Source organism: Nyctibius grandis, chromosome 6 (assembly GCF_013368605.1).
Source record: "Nyctibius grandis isolate bNycGra1 chromosome 6, bNycGra1.pri, whole genome shotgun sequence".
NCBI lineage: Eukaryota > Metazoa > Chordata > Aves > Nyctibiiformes > Nyctibiidae > Nyctibius > Nyctibius grandis.
The window spans coordinates 19,276,787-19,296,272 of NC_090663.1; the positions used below are offsets into that span (position 1 = coordinate 19,276,787).

At 40.1% G+C, this 19,486-nt stretch overlaps 1 protein-coding gene across 1 annotated transcript; it reads left to right on the forward strand.

Annotated features, from left to right (window-relative positions):
• Positions 1–3,028: 3,028 nt before the first annotated feature.
• Positions 3,029–19,148, forward strand: PACRGL (parkin coregulated like). The gene is given in 7 exon segments (XM_068404069.1): positions 3,029–3,169; positions 8,289–8,356; positions 9,423–9,513; positions 11,079–11,213; positions 15,639–15,746; positions 16,773–16,853; positions 19,092–19,148. Coding segments are annotated over 7 exon segments (681 nt in total).
• The last annotated feature ends 338 nt before the right edge of the window (positions 19,149–19,486 follow it).

Sequence of the window (19,486 nt, forward strand, 5' to 3'; positions counted from 1 at the left end):
AACTACTATCACTGGAAACAGGCCATATTCTGAAAATGGTAGGAAAGAGAAACCAAGATGTACAGATGTACAGTGGATGAACTGATTTGAATCACTAGTTCTGATTAAATTATCAGTCAAGAAGCATTGATTTAAACTTTCAATTTTAGTTTTGCTTTCTATTTGTAATTTAGCTAATCTGGTAATCACGACTATGTGTTGTTTCTCAATATTCAATAAAACACAAGTGCTGGAGCCTAATCACTTCTTCCTAGAAGCAGAAATAATCCTAAAGATTTAGTAATTTAGATAATGACAAAAGTACTTGACTGGAAGTTCTGTCTGGAGGGAAGAATTTAGAAGAACAAGCTAAACAAGGACTGCATGTACAAAATTTGGGCAGAGATTAGAGCAAGTGACTTATAGAGCTGAGGAAGCAGAGTAGCGTGGCAAAAAAAATCTGCCTCTCTAGTTCATCCTGATCTCAGTATTTAAAATTTAATGGTGTTGTTGACAAAAACGGGTGTCACCAACTTGCAAAAGGTGATGGCTGGATGGCAAGCACCCTGCTCATCCTTCTGGCAATGTTTGTTTATGTATACTATTTAAATGGTTTTCTATTGTTTTCATTTCTATATAGTGTCATTTCTTGTTTACTAAAGGAATGTAATTTCTTATTTACTAAATTGTTTTCTCCGCCCAGAATACACCACAGCAAAAATTACTGAACATTAATAATATTCAAAACTAGCATTTTCACACTTAATAATTGTATTAATATTTGAAGTGTTAACTACTGAGGGAGCTGGCAGAAGTGCTCACCAAGCCACTTTCCATCATTTATCAGCAGTCCTGGCTAACTGAGGAGTCCAAATTAGCAAATGTGATGCCCATCTACAAGAAAGGCCTGAAGGAGGATCCGGGGAACTACAGGCCTGTCAGTCTGACCTCGGTGCCAGGGAAGTTTATGGTGCAGGTTGTCTTGTGTGCCATCATGTGGCACATACAAGACAACCAGGCAATCAGGCCCAGTCAGCATGAGTTTTTGAAAGGCAGGTCCTGCTTGTCTAATCTGATCTCCTTCTATGGGAAGGTGACCTGCTTAGTGGATGAGGGAAAGGCTGTGGATGTTGTCTACCTGGACTTTAGCAAAGCCTTTGATACCATTTCCCACAGCATTCTTCTGGAGAAACTGACTGCTCATGGCTTGGATGGGTGTACGCTTCGCTGGGTAAAAAACTGGCTGGATGGGTGGGCCCAAAGAGTTGTGGTGAATGGAGTTAAATCCAGTTCGTGGCCGGTCACAAGTGGTGTTCCCCAGGGCTCAGTATTATTGTTTAATAACTTTATCAATGATCTGGATAAGGGGATCGAGTCCACCCTCAGTAAGTTTGCAGATGACACCAAGTTGGGTGGGAGTGTTGATCTGCTTGAGAGCAGGAAGGCTCTGCAGAGGGATCTGGACAGGTTGGATTGATGGGCTGAGGCCAATTGTATGAAGTTCAACAAGGCCAAGTGTCGGGTCCTGCACTGGGGGCACAACAACCCCATGCAACGCTACGGGCTGGGGGAAGAGTGGCTGGAAAGCTGCCTGGGAGAAAAGGACCTGGGGGTGTTGATCAATAGCTGGCTTAATATGAGACAGCAGTGTGCCCAGGTGGCCCAGAAGGCCAACAGCATCCTGGCTTGTATCGGAAATAGTGTGGCCAGCAGGACTAGGGAAGTGATCGTCCCCCTGTACTCGGCACTGGTGAGGCCGCACCTCGAATACTGTGTTCAGTTTTGGGCCCCTCACTAGAAGAAAGACATTGAGGTGCTGGAGTGAGTCCAAAGAAGGGCAACGAAGCTGGTGAAGGGTCTGGAGAACAAGTCTTATGAGGAGCAGCTGAGGGAACTGGGGTTGTTTAGCCTGGAGAAACTCTACAACTACCTGAAAGGAGGCTGTAGCGAGGAGGGTGTTGGTCTCTTCTCCCAAGTAACAAGTGATAGAACGAGAGGAAACGGCCTCAAGTTGTGCCGGCGGAGGTTTAGACTGGATATCAGGAAAAATTTCTTCACAGAAAGGGTTGTCAACATTGGAACTTCCCAGGGAAGTGGTTTTGTCTCCATCCCTGGAGGTATTTAAAAGATGTGTAGATGTGGTGCTTAGGGACATGGTTTAGTGGTGGACTTGGTAGTGTTAGGTTAATGATTGGTCTCGGTGATCTGAAAGGTCTTTTCCAACCAAAACAATTCTATAATTCTATGATTCTCTGAAAACCTGGAATTTTTCCTAGGAATGATTTGTATTATTCATCATAGTGTCAGGCTTGGTATATTAAATAGGCAGTAGACTATTATTTTTATTAGGGACATTTTAACCCAATTACATAAATATATAGAAACATGTGTAGCTGGTGCATTAACATTTAGAAGATATGTCTACCTAAATCTGTATTTAAAGATGTATACAGAAAGTTATTTTTGCATTCTTTTTAACAAAATACTTTCATTCTTCTTACTGGATTTGGAATTGATTTTCTGTGTTCTTTCTTGTTTTACATTTCTGTTCTTTTATTAAGTGTGCATTGGTTTTTGTGTCCTGAATCTGCTTGCTCTTGTGTTCATTCCTTCATCCTGGCCATTCCTCAAATTGTTACTGTCTTCTGCTGTAACTGTACCCAACCAGCCTGTTTCACTCTGGGCTGTTCTGCTGAGCACTGTGAAGCTGCTCGAATTTCTGTAGGCTACCCTAGACGCAGACAGTAGCTAATTTCACTTTTGCTGCAGGTTTCAAAATACAGAAGTAAAGAGGAGCAGCACAGGATCAGGAGATATGTGCATTTGAAAGATGGAGTGACAAGACTGTCAAAATTATCCCGTGTACTGCTTAGGGTATATAAGAATAAGCTTTTCTTTGCTGGTACACTTATTCAGATTTTCTTGATTTATTGTTCATATCAGTCTTTGGACCTGGGGATTCTAACCCTTGATATTCTGTCATGTAGGAATGAAAACTATTTTATGTTTTTAATCTTTTTTTTCTCTTCTAGGAGAGAATGTTCTAAGAATGTCATCAGGCATCCAAATAAAATCAAAGACTGCAGTACAGAAAAGCAAGACGTCTTTTCCTTTGCCATGTTCTCAAGAATCTGCAATTAAACCACAGACAAAGCCTAGTGACAAGCTGAATCCTAGAACTATTGATCCGGTATGTACAGACGGTGGATTTTCTATTTGTTTGTTTAAACCTGATCTCTTGTTGAAAGAACATTCCTTACTTTATGAAATACATGCAAGACATACCTCTTCTAGTCCTGTTTTGTAAATTTAAACTAAACTTTTGTTATGAATCTTATATTCCCTAATTTCTAAGCTCAAATGCCCGAGCCATAACATGTTTATTACTTTTTTGAAAAAAGGAGTTTTAGTACAATTGTGGCTTGGATGGTAACTTTTTTATTTTCCAAGTACTTTTACCCTAAAAAGAGATTTACAGCTAAGAGTTAAAAAGAACTGGGTTGTTTTCTTTTTTGGTATAGTTAGAAATTTTGGCACCTGCTGCTTTAGAGGAACTGATCTCAGTTATGCAATGAAACCAAGAATCAGGTAGCATCTTGAAGATTATCTAGACCTCATAAAATCTAGCAAATTAATTGCTAGTGAGCATTACTTGAAACTCCCAAGTACTGAGAGTATGTAATACTTTGGGAGGAATTTGGGCTCTCAGGAGAAGACTGATGAAAGGAGTTGTTTATTTCACAGAAGTCCTGCACCTGGAGAACTAGCATTGAGTGGGTGAATTAAAGCTCACCACTGGGCCATATCAACGAAAAAATTAGTAATGTCACAGACTTTTTGGAAAGCAAACTAAAGGTGGGAGTACTTTGGTGAGGCACTAATTTGCCATAAACCGAGCCTGAATACTTTCATGTGTGCATTTTTTTTCTTGAAACCTTTTTTCAAGTAGTGCAATGACTTAATTAAGCCAAGAAGTCATCAAATCTTGTACACAATTTTCACAGAATAACAGAATCACAGAATCACAGAATGTTAGGGATTGGAAGGGACCTCGAAAGATCATCTAGTCCAATCCCCCTGCCGGAGCAGGATTGCCTAGACCATATCACACAGGAATGCGTCCAGGCGGGTTTTGAATGTCTCCAGAGAAGGAGACTCCACAACCTCTCTGGGCAGCCTGTTCTAGTGTTCGGTCACCCTCACCGTAAAGAAGTTTTTCCTCATATTTATGTGGAACCTCCTGTGTTCCAACTTGCACCCATTGCCCCTTGTCCTGTCAAGGGATGTCACTGAGAAGAGCCTGGCTCCATCCTCATGACACTTGCCCTTTACATATTTATAAACATTAATGAGGTCACCCCTCAGTCTCCTCTTCTCCAAGCTAAAGAGACCCAGCTCCCTCAGCCTCTCCTCATAAGGGAGATGTTCCACTCCCTTAATCATCTTCGTGGCTCTGCGCTGGACTCTCTCTAGCAGTTCCCTGTCCTTCTTGAACTGAGGGGCCCAGAACTGGACACAATATTCCAGATGCGGCCTCACCAGGGCAGAGTAGAGGGGGAGGAGAACCTCTCTCGACCTGCTAACCACACCCCTTCTAATACACCCCAGGATGCCATTGGCCTTCTTGGCCACAAGGGCACACTGCTGGCTCATGGTCATCCTGTTGTCCACTAGGACTCCCAGGTCCCTTTCCCCTACGCTGCTCTCCAACAGGTCTGCCCCCAACTTGTACTGGTACATGGGGTTGTTCTTGCCCAGATGCAGGACTCTACACTTGCCCTTGTTATATTTCATTAAATTTCTCCCCGCCCAACTCTCCAGCCTGTCCAGGTCTCTCTGAATGGCTGCGCAGCCTTCCGGCATCTCAGCCACTCCTCCCAGTTTTGCGTCATCAGCGAACTTGCTGACAGTGCACTCTATTCCCTCATCCAAGTCATTAATGAATATATTGAATAGAACTGGTCCCAGTACCGACCCTTGAGGGACTCCGCTAGACACAGGCCTCCAACTGGACTCTGTCCCATTGACCACCACTCTCTGGCTTCTTTCCTTCAGCCAGTTCACAATCCACCTCACTACCCGATCATCCAGACCACACTTCCTCAGTTTAGCTGCGAGGATGCTGTGGGAGACCGTGTCAAACGCTTTACTGAAATCGAGATAGACCACATCCACAGCTTTACCATCATCTATCCACCGGGTTACGTCCTCATAAAAGGCTATCAAATTGGTTGAGCATGACTTCCCCTTGGTGAAGCCATGCTGAGTGCCCCTAATGATCCCCCTGTCCTTGATGTGCCTAGAGACAGCACCAAGAACAAGTTGCTCCATCACCTTTCCAGGGATGGAGGTGAGGCTGACCGGTCTATAGTTACCCGGGTCCTCCTTCCTGCCCTTTTTGAAGACTGGAGTGACGTTCGCTTTCCTCCAGTCCTCAGGCACCTCTTCCATTGCCCACGACTTGGCAAAGATGATGGAGAGTGGCCTAGCAATGACTTCCACCAGCTCTCTCAGCACCCGCGGGTGCATCCCATCAGGGCCCATGGATTTATGGATGTCCAGGTTGCTTAATTGGTCCCTGACCCAGCCCTCATCTACCAAGACAGATTCCTCCTCTATCCTGACTTCTTCTGGGGCCTCAGGGGTCTGGGGCTCCTCAGGACAGCCTCCAGCAGTATAGACAGAGGCAAAGAAGGCATTCAGTAACTCCGCCTTCTTTTTATCCTCTGTCTCCAGGGCCCCCACCTCATTCATCAGTGGGCCTACATTGCCTCTAGTGTTGGCTTTACCTGCAATGTATTTGAAGAAGCCCTTTCTGTTGTCCTTGACCTCTCTTGCAAGGTTTAATTCCAAGGAGGCCTTAGCTTTCCTAGTTGCCTCCCTACATCCTCTGACAACAGACTTCTATTCCTCCCAAGTGGCCAGCCCCTCCTTCCATGATCTGTACACCCTCCTTTTCCACTTGAGTTTGCCCCAGCAGTTCCCTGTTTTAACCATGCAGGTCTCCTGGTACCCTTCCTTGACTTCCTACCTGCTGGGATGCTCTGATCTTGAGGCTTGGAAGAAGCAGTCCTTGAATGCTAACCAACTATCTGAGCCCCCTTACCTTCTAGTACCCTGTCCCATGGATTTCCCCTAGCAATTGCTTGAAAAGGCCAAAGTTGGCCCTCCTGAAGTCCAGGGTTGTGATTCTGCTAGCTATTCTGTTCCTGCCACATGAGATCCTGAACTCTACCATCTCATGGTCACTACAACCAAGGCTGCCCTGAACCTTCACCTCTTCAACCAGACCCTCCTTGTTAGTGAGGATAAGATCCAGCAGCGCTCCTCTCCTAGTTGGCTCATCCACCATTTGCATCAGAAAGTTATCATCAATGCACTGGAGGAACCTCCTGGACTGGGGATGGCTGGCTGAGTAGGCCTCCCAGCAAATATCAGGGTAGTTGAAATCCCCCATGACAACCAGGCCCTGTAATTGCGAGACTGCTCTCAGCTGCCTGTAGAAGGCCTCATCACCCTCCTCATCCTGATCCAGTGGCCTGTAATAGACACCCACAACAGTATCACCCCTGCCAGCCTGCCCCTCAATTCGCACCCACAAACTCTCAACTCGCTCCTGATCCGCCCCTGGACAGAACTCAATACATTCTAGCTGCTCACTCACATAAAGAGCAACTCCACCACTTCTCCTTAGTGGCCTGTCTTTCCTGAAGAGGACATAGCCATCCATGACCACATTCCAGTCATGCAAGGCGTCCCACCAAGTCTCTGTAATTGCCACTAGATCATAGCCCCCCGACCGAACACGGATTTCTAACTCCTCCTGTTTATTCCCCATGCTGCGCGCATTGGTATACAGGCATTTCAGGGAGCGAGCTGAGTACACCGATTTCACCCCAGGGGGATGGGAGGCCTCCTGGTCTGCCTCAACACTAGAGCGTTGCCCAGTGGTGCAAGCCCAGCTACTACCCCATCCCCCTTCGAATCTAGTTTAAAGCTCTCCGAATGAGCCCTTGCTAATTCCTGTCCCAGAACCCTTTTTGCCCCTACGACATAACCTTTCCCATGTATTACCGTCACGCCTGGTGTCTTATAAAACCAGCCATTATCAAAGAACCCAAAGCCCTGCCTGTAGCACCAGTCTCGTAGCCAGGCATTAATAGAGAGAATCCTACTATTCCATCCCACGTCATCACCTGAAAATGGAAGGAGGGAGGAGGAAAACAACTTGTACCCCAGACTCTTTCACCAACCGTCCTAGGGCCTTGTAGTCTTTCTTCATCCCCCTCAGACTACGGGATGCAGCTTCTTCCCCACCTGTCTGGAAGATCAGCAGGGGGTAGTAGTCTGTGGCCTTCACCAGGCTGGGGAGTTTCCTGGTGACTATCCCTGATTCGGGCTCCAGGCAGGCTGCAGACCTCCCTGTGATGGGGGTCAGCTCTGCATATTGGGCCCTCAGATCCCTTTAGGAAGGAGTCTCCAACCACTAAATTAAATTAATTTAAATTAATTAATTTAAATTAAATTAATTTAATAAATAAATTAAATTAAATAAATAAATTAAATAAATTAAATTAAATTAATATTTTAACAATATTAATATAAGTTCAAATACTCGAAAGATAAAAATTAAGATTTCATGGTATTTTCTGCTATATGCTTTGTGGTAAAATGTTTGATCTGGGAAGCAGCATTGAATGATCGTGCTAATAAATAATATCATAGTTCATATGCATAAGAAGCATGTATGTGATAAAAAAACAACTTTGTGCAGGCTTTCCTCCTGTGAGATCCTAGTTTCATTCTCCAGTGAGTCCTCCCTAGATTCTCACCCAGTATGAACCTCCCTGCTGATTTCCAGTGCCCTTATACCATCTTGCCACCTTGTAATTTTGTCTACATTGGAGCAAATCTGCCTTCTGCATGTTAGCAATATAAAACAATAAGAGCATCAGGAAAGTGAGAGGTCCTTAATCTCTTAAGGAGAGAACTCGTAAGACTTCAGTGTTAAGATTTCCAAGAGAAAATAGAAAAGTAAGGGTATTCCATCACGAGAGCACTGATTCTACATTATTTATTCATTTTTACAACTTCCTAGCCAGACAATTCTGAAAAGCAGTTTTCTGATAAACGTACCAAATAGATGTTTTCCAGCCCATAGCTGCAGTTCTTTTTTGATTAGTTTTAGAATTGTATGACTAAATTCCTTTTTTGGTAAACTGCAGTTTTAACATATTCAAAATAGTTATCAAACATTATTGTTAGGAATAAATAATGCATATCTTTTTTTTTTTTTTTCGTCCTCACAGTTTGGTGCTCATTCTCGACCACCTTCTGCATTTGCTGCTATATATGCTAAAGGTGGCATTCCATGCAGGTGTGTTGGTTTTATTTTTTTGCTAAATATATTATGGTTAGGTAGAACTACAGAGATTGAAATACATCTCTTCATGTTTGATCTTTTGGTTAGGCTGTTTGATTCCGTTCATGTCTGAAAAGATTTCTGATACTTAACTCTTTTCAAATCAGAAAGCAATTTTCCATGTCATTGACATTGTCTCCTTTTGCTGCTTTTTTTTATGCTGTGTTAGTACTGAAGTGGCAGTTTTAAAGAATAGGTAGGTATTTGCAGGTTTGGTTTGCTAAGCCTCTTTCATGAGAGAAGTTGATTTCTTCATGTAATGGTGTTTACTTCTCTCCACTAACAAAGTTAATAAAAGTGGTACCATTTCAGTAAGCAGACATCTTGCAGTCTTTTTTAGTCTGAAGTAAGTAGTATGACAACATTTTTTTCAATATTCCAATTCTGTAGTTGTCAGCAATATCAGATATTAACAAAATTACTTGTAAGCAATAGTTTGTGGTATTTTAAGTTACTTTTGTCTATTATATATTTGCCTAGACAACAAGCACTTTAGTTTATTGTCAAGTGGATACAGAATTACTTAACAAATATTTAAGTAATCATTAATACATGTATATACATGTATAAAATAATCATTAATACATAGCCTTTATCTGTATCTTAGGAGTAACTGATGAATTCCAATATGATTTTCTTTCATTTTCAACTGATTTTCCTTACCAATTGTTATTTGAGGAAAAAGTTTCTTGATATTTGTCAAAATAAGTAACTTTGCAAAGGGAGCATCTTCTGCATGCTTAGTTAGTATGAGAGGCACCTATAATTTTTATAACTTTTCTGATTTCTGTGTGGTGTGATTGGGAGCAGAATTTTGAAAATTGCCGTATTTGGGAATTATAATAATTGCACTGTTAAATACCATTGTACGTTTCACTAAGGAGAGCAGTATGTATTGAAATTGTGTATATAAAGTTATAGTAATATTGCAAACCAATTGGTGATATATTTAAAGTGAATAGTGTTGACAATAAATTTTATATTATTATATGTTAATTTGTTAAACTTTATTCTTATATAGGTTAGTGCATGGCTCAGTAAAGCACAGACTGCAATGGGAACGCCCCTCCTGAAACTTTTCCCTTGATCCTCTTCTTGTAACATTGGCAGAGGTAAACTCAGTTTTCCTGCTAAGTTAAGCATATAGGATTTCCTAACTGCAAATGGCATTTTGTAACAAGCTAAGCTAGTTAACTTAGACTCACCTACTAGGGAAATATGAAAAAAAGATTTGTGAGGATCTTGTTTGAATGAAGATGGTCAAGAATATTTCCATTTGAAGTTCTTTAGTTAGATCGTTCTGGGAGAGCTAGGGAGAGCTAGGTAGAGCTATTTAATCTTTGAGATACTGGCCAAATACAAGACTGCATCTCAGATTCCCAACTGTTGGATGAAATATTTGAATCCATTTGTGGCTTTGCAGGTTATTTTGCAAAAAAAATGTTTTGATTCTTTTTGTACATGAAGGCTACCTATTGAAGTAAGAGTGCTCTCCTCAATAGATTGAACTAATACAGTGGAAATAGGATCCTGTAAATAAGTGAAAGAGAAATACTATACATTATGTTCAGGCTTCTGTTATTTCAGCATCATCTGTGACATTTGTCACCTAATATAGAATCATAGAATCATTTTAGTTGGAAACGACCTTTAAGATCATCAGGTCCAACCATTAACCTCACTCTGCCAAGTCCACCACTAAACCATGACCCTAAGCACCACGTCTACACATTTTTTCGATACATCCAGGGATGGTGACTCCACCACTTCCCTGGGCAGCCTGTTCCAATGCTTGACAACCCTTTTGGTAAAGAAAATTTTCCTAATATCCAATGTAAACCTCCCCTGACACAACTTGAGGCCATTTCCTCTCATTCTATTGCTTCTTACCTGTGAGAAGAGACCAACACCCACCTCACTACTACAACCTTCTTTCAGGTAGTTGTAGCGAGTGATAAGGTCTCCCCTCAGCCTCCTTTTCTCCAGGCTAAACAACCCCAGTTCCCTCAGCCACTCCTCATTTCAGAACTGTAAATAAATGTTGAATCCAGTGTGGTAGATGGAATAAAGTGCATACTCTAGAGGTGGCTTTTTTTTTTTAATAAGATTAAACAAAGCTGTCAATTCCTAAAGTAACTTAGAGCACCTGTTATGGAAAGAGGAAAGACTTCAGCCATAGGGCTTTAAATCTTTGAGTTCTGCCAGTCAGGTCTTCACTAGAAGTGCATATTTGTACCATCTACAAGTTTTTGGTGTTGCAGGAGGGTGTGTGTGTGGTGGGGAATGTCTTTCCTTCCATAGTTCACCTTCTAATTTTTTTTTTCTTCAGGGTATGAAAACCATTTACAAAATAGTCTATTTTTGTTCCTGGTCTTGTTGAAAAATTATCTTATCTTGGGTAGTTCGATTAAAGGTAATGAAGTACAAATATTGATTGAATTGACAGTATTCATAATGTGAGTTTTAATATTCAATGTTCCAAAAGAAAAATTAGTAAGAATATTCTGTGAGCAGAGTTGTACTCAATGGCTCCACATGGTGGAGTTAGTGTATTTTATGTTTTGGACTGATCTAACAAAATCAAAACATTATCTTGCTGCTATGTGGAACTTTTCTAATGTGTTTTTGTTTAAAAGAAGGCTAACTGTTAAGCAAACATGTTTTACATTTGCAACAGGGTCTAAGAGAAACAAAACATCCCTATACATTTGTTTCAAAGGAGGGTTTTAAAGAATTACTTCTGGTTGAAGGTGCTACTGAAAAAGCAATTCCCTTGTTGCCTCGTCTAGTTCCCGTGTTAAAGGCTGCATTGGTATGTCTTATCTTCATACAGAGATTTTCATGGGTTTGATTTTATTTTTTAACTCTTGTGCTGGTGAGGACTACACGGAAAATATTAATGTGATAAATCTATTGCATGGGCTGTTGGTTTGGGGGTGTGAGAATAGTTTCTTTTTCTCATGTTAACCCTGCCTTGGTTTTATTAGATAAATATGTCTTTAACTGTAAATTCAGATGGGCAACTCCTTGTATAGCTGTATGACAGTAGCTATGGGAAAAGTCAGTGGAAATGTTCTCTTCGATCTGAATATAAGCAGAAATAAATATACGTATTGGTGGTGGTTTTATATATCCACATAATAACATGCAAAAAACCATATTGAGGTGAAGTAAAATGGAGATGCGAGAATAAATACTGATCTGTTACATTTAAAAATTCAGAACATGCTACAAAGATAAAACAGAATATGCCAATGAGGAAAAGGGAAGAATACAGTTAAAATGTTTCAGGTAATATTCTTCATTTTAAAAATCATCATAGAATCATAGAATCATAGAATGTTAGGGGTTGGAAGGGACCTCTGGAGATCATCGAGTCCAACCCCCCTGCCAGAGCAGGACCAATCTAGGGCAGGTTACACAGGAACGCATCCAGATGGGTCTTGAAAGTCTTCAGAGAAGGAGACTCCACAACCTTTCTGGGGAGTTTTTTCCAGTGCTCTGTAACCCTTACAGTAAAGAAGTTCTTCCTCATGTTGGGGTTGAACTTCCTGTGCTCTAGCTTGCATCCATTGCCCCTTGTCCTATTGCAGGGCACAAGTGAAAAGAGGTTGCACCTTTCCTCCTGACACCCAGCCCTCATATATTTATACACATTAATCAGATCTCCTCTCAGTCTTCTCTTCTCCAGACTGAAAAGCCCCAGGTCTCTCAACCTTTCTTCATAAGGCAGGTGTTCCAGTCCCTTAATCATCCCCATAGCCTTCCGTTGGACTCTCTCCAGTAGATCTCTGTCCCTCTTGAACTGGGGAGCCCAGAACTGAACGCAATACTCCAGGTGAGGTCTCACCAGAGTAGAGTAGAGGGGGAGGAGGACCTCCCTTGATCTGCTGGACACAGTCTTCTTATTGCACCCCAGGATACCATTGGCCTTCTTGGCCACAAGGGCACATTGCTGTCCCATGGATAACTTGTTGTCCACCAGGACTCCAAGGTCCTTCTCCACGGAGCTGCTCTCTAGCAGATCGCTTCCTAACATGTACTGGTGCATTTTATTACTCCTCCCCAGATGCAGGACTCTGCACTTATTCTTGTTGAACCTCATTAGGTTCCTCTTTGCCCAGCTCTCCAGTCTGTCCAAATCACACTGAATGGCCGCACAGCCTTCATGTGTATCAGCCAAACCTCCCAGCTTCGTATAATCAGCAAACTTGCTGAGAAGACACTCTGTCCCTTCATCAAGGTTGTTGATGAAGATGTTGAACAGGACTGGACCCAGCACTGATCCCTGGGGGACTCCACTAGTTACAGGTCTCCAGCTGGACTTGGCACCATTGATTACCACTCTATTGTGTAGCCAGTTCTTAATCCATCTCACTGTCTGTTCTTCTGTCTCACACTTCCTGAGCTTGCTCATGAGGATGTTGTGGGAAACTGTGTCAAACGCCTTGCTAAGGTCAAGGTAGACTACATCCACTGGTCTCCCTGCATCTACCCATTCAGTCACGACATCATAGAATGCTGTCAGGTTAGTCAAGCATGATTTCCCCGTGGTAAATCCATGCTGACTACTCCTGATAACCTTCTTCTCTTCCATGTGCTTAGAGATGACCTCCAGAATGAGCCGCTCCATCATTTTTCCAGGGATGGAGGTGAGGCTGACTGGTCTGTAGTTTGCTGGATCTTCCTTCTTGCCTTTTTTGAAGACTGGAGTGACATTGGCTTTCCTCCAGTCCTCAGGCACCTCTCCTGTTTGCCACGATCTTGCGAAAATGATGGAGAGTGGTAGAGCAACAACATCAGCCAGTTCTCTCAACACTTTTGGGTGCATCTCATCAGGGCCCATGGATTTGTGTGTATTCAATTTCTGTAACTGATCACTAACCCAGTCTTCACTGACTAGTGGAGAGTCTTCCTTCCTCCAGGCTTCCTCTCCTACATGCAGGGTCTGAAGATCACAAGGGCTGGTCTTAGGATTAAAGACCAAAGCAAAGAAGGTATTCAGCAACTCTGCCTTCTCTGCATCCTCGCTTATCAGGGCTGCCGCCTCATTCAGCAGAGGGCCCACACTTTCCCTGTTCTTCCTTTTGCTACTGATATATTTGAAGAAGCCCTTTTTGTTCTCTTTTACTTCCTTTGCCAGTTTTAGTTCTAAGAGGGCTTTGGCCTTTCTTGTTGCCTTCCTACACGTCCTGACAACTTCCCTATAGTTCTCCCAAGTGACAAGACCCTTCTTCCACGAACTGTAAATTTCTTTCTTCTGTGAGATTTCCTTCAGAAGCTCCTTGCTCATCCATGCAGGTCTCTTAGCACGTCTACCCGATTTTTTAACTCAAGGGAACGCACCTATCTTGGGCTTGGAGGAAGTGGTATTTAAAAACTGAACAACTTTCTTGGGCTCCTTTGCCCTCCAGAGTCTTAGCCCATGGGATTCCTGCAAGTAGATCTTTGAAGAGTACAAAGTTGGCCCTCAGGGTTGTAATCCTACTTATTGCCCTTCTTCTACCTTGTAAAATACTAAACTCCACCATGTCCTGATCACTGTCACCAAGGCTGTTCCCAACCTTAATGTCTCCAACTAGTCCTTCTTTATTCGTTAATACAAGGTCCAGCAGTGCACCTCTTCTCGTTGATTCCTCCACTACCTGAATTAAGAAGTTATCAATCATCGATGCACCGCAAGAGCCTTTTTGACTGAACATGTCTAGCTGTGTGGGCTTCCCAACAAATATCAGGGTGATTAAAGTCACCCATGAGTACCAAGGAGTGTGTTCTAGAGGCTACCTCCAGTTGTCTGCAGAAGGCCTCATCAACATCATCTTCTTGGTTTGGTGGTCTATAGTAGATCCCCACAACAGTTTCACTCCCCTTTGCATGTCCCTTAATTCTTACCCACAAGCTTTCAACCTGTTCTACCTCCCCCCCTGGATAGAACTCAATACATTTCAGTTGCTCTCGCACATAAAGAGCAACACCACCACCTCGCCTTGTTGGTCTGTCTTTCCTAAATAGTACATAGCCATCCATGGCAACATTCCAGTCATGGGAGCTCTCCCACCATGTTTCAGTTTTATCTTTTCTACTCCTTCAGAAAATAAAATAAGGTAAAGTATTGGCATCAAAGGTAATGTCTTTTGGATCTTTTTCCTATCTTTCAGAGCCCTCTTCTGGTTCAGGTACTTACTGTCCTTTAATCTAGCTGTGTTTCAGTTCTGGTTTTATAGACATGTCTGAAAGTTTGAAAATTCTTTGTGATCTCAGATCAGAGGTGTAATAGAAGATCAGAATTGTGTGTTATCAGTATCTTTGGTTTAGTTTGGAAGACGAAATTAGAAGAATGATTCTTGTCAGTTCTGCCAATTACTGTTACTAATCTGATAATTTTCATTGTTGCACTGTTTTGGTATAAAGTCTTGTTAAACCTTCTACTACACAAGCAGTTGATGACTTCTAGTTAAAAAAAAAAAAATTCAGCGCCCAAATGTCAGAGTGGAAAATAACTGTTTAAATAAAGGTCAGTATTTGTACAAGAACAAAATAAATTGTCATGAATCAATTTCATTGCTAAAGGAAGAGTGAGATAACTAAACCATTAGAGAACTCAGGTATAGAAGAACCCTCCCATGGGAGCAATAAAGATGACAAAGCACCCTAGAAGTAGGTAAGAGCCTGCTAATTGCTGGCAGGTGACAAAGCTGTAGTTGGCAGGGCACTAAATTAATTGAGCCAGAAAGTCATTGGCTCCTGTGTTTCTCCAACAATTATTGTTATGAACTACATAGAAATTACCCTGAATTCATTACATTTGTAACTAAAATGTTGTCTCCCAATTTCAACATATCCGCATTTGAAGGGTTCTTCCTAATATGCTGTGAAGCATTAAAATTGTTGGTGTAGGAAACTGTTTTGCTTGATGAATTTTTTATTTCATCAATAACAAATTATTAATTGCCTTGTCTCAGAAGAAATGCAAGAGTTTCACTGACATTTTGTGGATACTTTTGTTTTCTACTTTAAAAATATACTTCTGTTTTTAAATGTTACCTCTAGATACTAATACTCAGTCATATTGTATTTATATTTCTAAACTTGTTACATTATAACAATTAAAAGTTGCACAGTAATTTTAATTTTTAAACATACTATATACAATCATCATGTAGAGATTGCAGTTCTGAAGATCTTGTGCATTTGTCTGAGTATTACTGACAGGATTTTCTGTTTTCCCCCTCTGAAGACCCATTCGAATGATGAAGTATTTGGAAGGGGGTTGGATGCTTTAGTTCAACTGAGTGCTGTTGTTGGCTGTTCTCTTAATGATCGTCTTAAACATCTACTCACAAGTGTAAGTTTTTAATGCTGTAGTAAAAAATAATCTATATTTTTATGGTATTTTTCTTGACATGTTTACTATAATACCTGCATAGATACAGTGGAGGACTCAGCAATTCCATGAAAAGCATTACTTCATATATTCCTCTGTGTAAGTAAGTCCATCATTATTTAATAATATGGTGACTTATAAAGTTGTAGCAAGGTCCAAAAACTGTTGTTAACGTTAATTGGAGAATAATAGAAGTGTTGTCTCTACTATTTAAAAAAGATCCAGCTTCAAGCCTGAGGTGAAATAGATGCTATGTTATGAAGAGAAGTTTATGTTTATTGCAAAATGAGTTTTGCAATTTAAGTGTGAATATTTTAAAAAAAAATCTGTAAAAGTTTCAATAAATTAGTAGAGGCAAATATTCCCACTTTCTTCAGATGGGAATTCTGCACAAGGAAATTTTCATTAAATAAACTTAGAATGGGATTGCAAAAAGTATTTTTATATTGAGACCTTCTGTAGACATCCTTCCTCTGTCAGACAGGCTTTTCATGGTTTTGTTTAGCCTGCTTCCAAAGTGCACTTTTACAGCAAAATAAAAGGTCCTTTTAGACACCCAATTCAGAAGAGAGAAATTGCAGTAGGTTTTTTTTAAGTATTTCCACTGTAATAAATCTCTTTCTGTGCACATGAAAAATATGTTAACTTTTCATGTGGACAACACTTTAAGAATGACTTTTTTTTTTTTTTTAAGGTTGATACCTCTTTAAAATTTGTTTGCCAAAAGAAAAAAAATAAAAAGTATTTTTTTGGCTAACAGTTGAGCCTTCTTTGAATTTAAGTTTCTCATCAGTTAACATTTTATTGTTTTTGCCTTGACTGAGTTCCATACTTTGACATGTTACAAGCTATAAAGTGATGTTTCTTTTCGGCTTTAATTTTCCAAAGATAAGATGAAATAAAGTAATAAAATAAAATTATATTGGTCCCTTTGCATATATTGTACTATATTGTGCAACAAACCTTTTTGGTTTACTTTTCCTATAGCTTTCAAGGAGATTAATGGACAAGAACTTTAGAGAAAAAATTACTGTTGCTTTACAAAAGTTGGAGCAATATGGTGGAAAGGTGAGTTGACCAGATGATTATCCTGGAATCTGCACATTTGAATGCAGCTTTGCCAAAACAACTTCCATCTCTGGCTTTCAGATTAAGAACCCCATTCTGAAAACTGCTTATTTTTACATGTCACAACTACTCACATTGCGTAAAACACAGGATTTCACACTGTGGCAATCACCAGAGTTGTATTACAGTCCATAGTACAATAGTTGTTTTAGTCTGTTTGACATATTGAGTGATAATAGAAATTACCTTAAATCTACTCTGGGTGACCCATATTCTGCCAGTTAGGTTTTGTTGTCTCCTGTTTTTTTATCATCTCCCACTTTTCGTTTTATTCTCCATTGATTTAATCTCTGAGCAGGAAATACAGCAGTATGTCTCAGTAAAATATTCCAGGGAATCCATACCTACATAAGAAGCTGCATGGCTGGACTCTTACAGCACAGCACTGCAAGCCCCATTCAGGAGAACTCTTTTTGGGAGCAAGCGTGTATCTGTGTGGATCCCTACCCATGATATTTGCTTGGAACATCTTCTTGTCCTTGGTGGGAAGCTTATGCAAACTTAATGGTTAAAGGAGATAGTCGCTGTTCTTTCTTGAAAATTCTCCATTTCTCTAGAAAGTCTAAATTTTTCTTTCCAGGGCTTGAACTGATGTGACAAATGGGTTACGTAGGGTAAGAAAGATCCAGGATGCCTAATATAAGTCCTTACGCCAAGTTAGGCATTGCAGCACTTAGAAAGTAGATGCTTATGCTGAGTAAAGCATGTGAGCTTCTTGTACAGACCATAGGGTAGAATAGTTGCCCACGAAGAGTGATCCAGGAATTTACCAAATGTCAACTAGTAAATAGCTTCTGGCCCCTTCTGGAGTATCGACATCTGACTCAGGCTGAATATTTGTCTTGCTTCAATATGCCTGGGTTGCAGGCTTCGTGTTCCTTTTTCTGAGCCTAAATACTTTTTGCAACAGGATTCACTCTTGCTAAAAGATCCTTTTTGTTGTTATTGATGATGCCTGCCCATTCCCACTAATAGCTTAGTGTTTAGGTCACTTACTGAAAAAATCAGATACTCATGTTCCAGCCCACCCTGGTTAACACAGAGGTTAGATCTGCAATTGCTATAAATCAAAAAAAAAGCTTTACGTAATAGATGGCAAAGTATTCTTCTGCTGCACATTCTGTTGCCGTTTTCTGTTCTACTGTACATTGTGCAGAACGGAGGAGAGAAGAAAAATTGAGAGTATTGGCTAGGATATTTATCTAGAAGAGAAAAATGTTTGCTGCCTTGACCCTATGAACACTTGCATGTATTATAATAAATGGGCATTGGTAAAGTATAGGAATAACGTAAAGAGTAGGGACCATAAATGTAGGTCTACCAGTTCTGATCTTATGCGCCTTAATCAGTAGGCACCCACATAATCAGTAGAGACCACTTTTCTTTTTTGTTTTTTTTTTTTTTTGCGCTCATATTCATTTAAGGGCAGTAGCAGTGTTCATAATACAGACTTGAAAAACATCACAACACATAAATAAGCATGGAAGTTTTTTATTTATATGTAGCTAGACAAGAAAAGGAAAAAATTACATATCATCTTGCTGTTCTGAAAATTTAGGCTTAGATAAAGTAGCTAATCCAGTGAATCATTAGCTTCTAATTCTTCTCTCTGTCCCCTGAGTTCTTGTAGTCTTACCAATTTTGCGAGTAAGTCTTTCTGTGTGTTTTTTAAAATACTGTAATAAGATAATTTTAATATAATAAATAATAAGGCAGAAAACTGGAAACAATCTCCTAAATTGTGATTACAAGCAATATTATGTAACCCAACTAATGAATTTATCAAATTTCTATTCTAAATGAGTTATAATTTATATGATTCTTACCTTCATTGGAAGTCCCTTCCAGAATCTCACTCCTCTATTTAAAAATCCTTATTATTTCATGTCTGTATTTATGCCCAGTTTTAGGTATGCGTTTACCTATCTCTTTTCTTGGATTTTACTTTCCATCATTGGTTTTCACCATGCTCTGTTTTTTTCAGTTCATTATTTTCAACCCTTTTGACAGTAAATTTCTCATCAAATATTAACTTTTTAGTTTTCTACTGTTTGAAAATAACAAAACTAATTAAGTAAATGTTGTGAATTATACAATTTATAGAGACTATATTAATACTCTCATATGTAGTGCTAGTGCTCCTTATTTTGCTTAAATTTTTTTTATTTTCATCAACAGGCAACTGTGGCTATCATCAAATCTAAAATTCCGACCTATTGTTCTATCTCCTCTTGAACAGTAAAACTAGTGATTTGTACTGTAAGGTGAAGTTTGGAAAGAAACTGTCTGTGAACATCACTGACGCTTGTTTGTGGTATGCTATATTCTCTTAAAATAATGACAGTTCTTCAGTATGATGGAAAATGGGAAAAGTCATATCAGTTTGTGAATATGTAATTATGGAAGACTGTTTAACATAATTCTGTATTGGCTGCTATTTGCATATGCATTGTGCTTACAATGGCATTGACTAACTGGCTATTATTTCAAAAGCAGAGTAAATATTTATTCTTATTTTGTTGTAAATTACAATTTAATTGATCTGCAGTGCTTAGTATGTTTTGTACATTTGT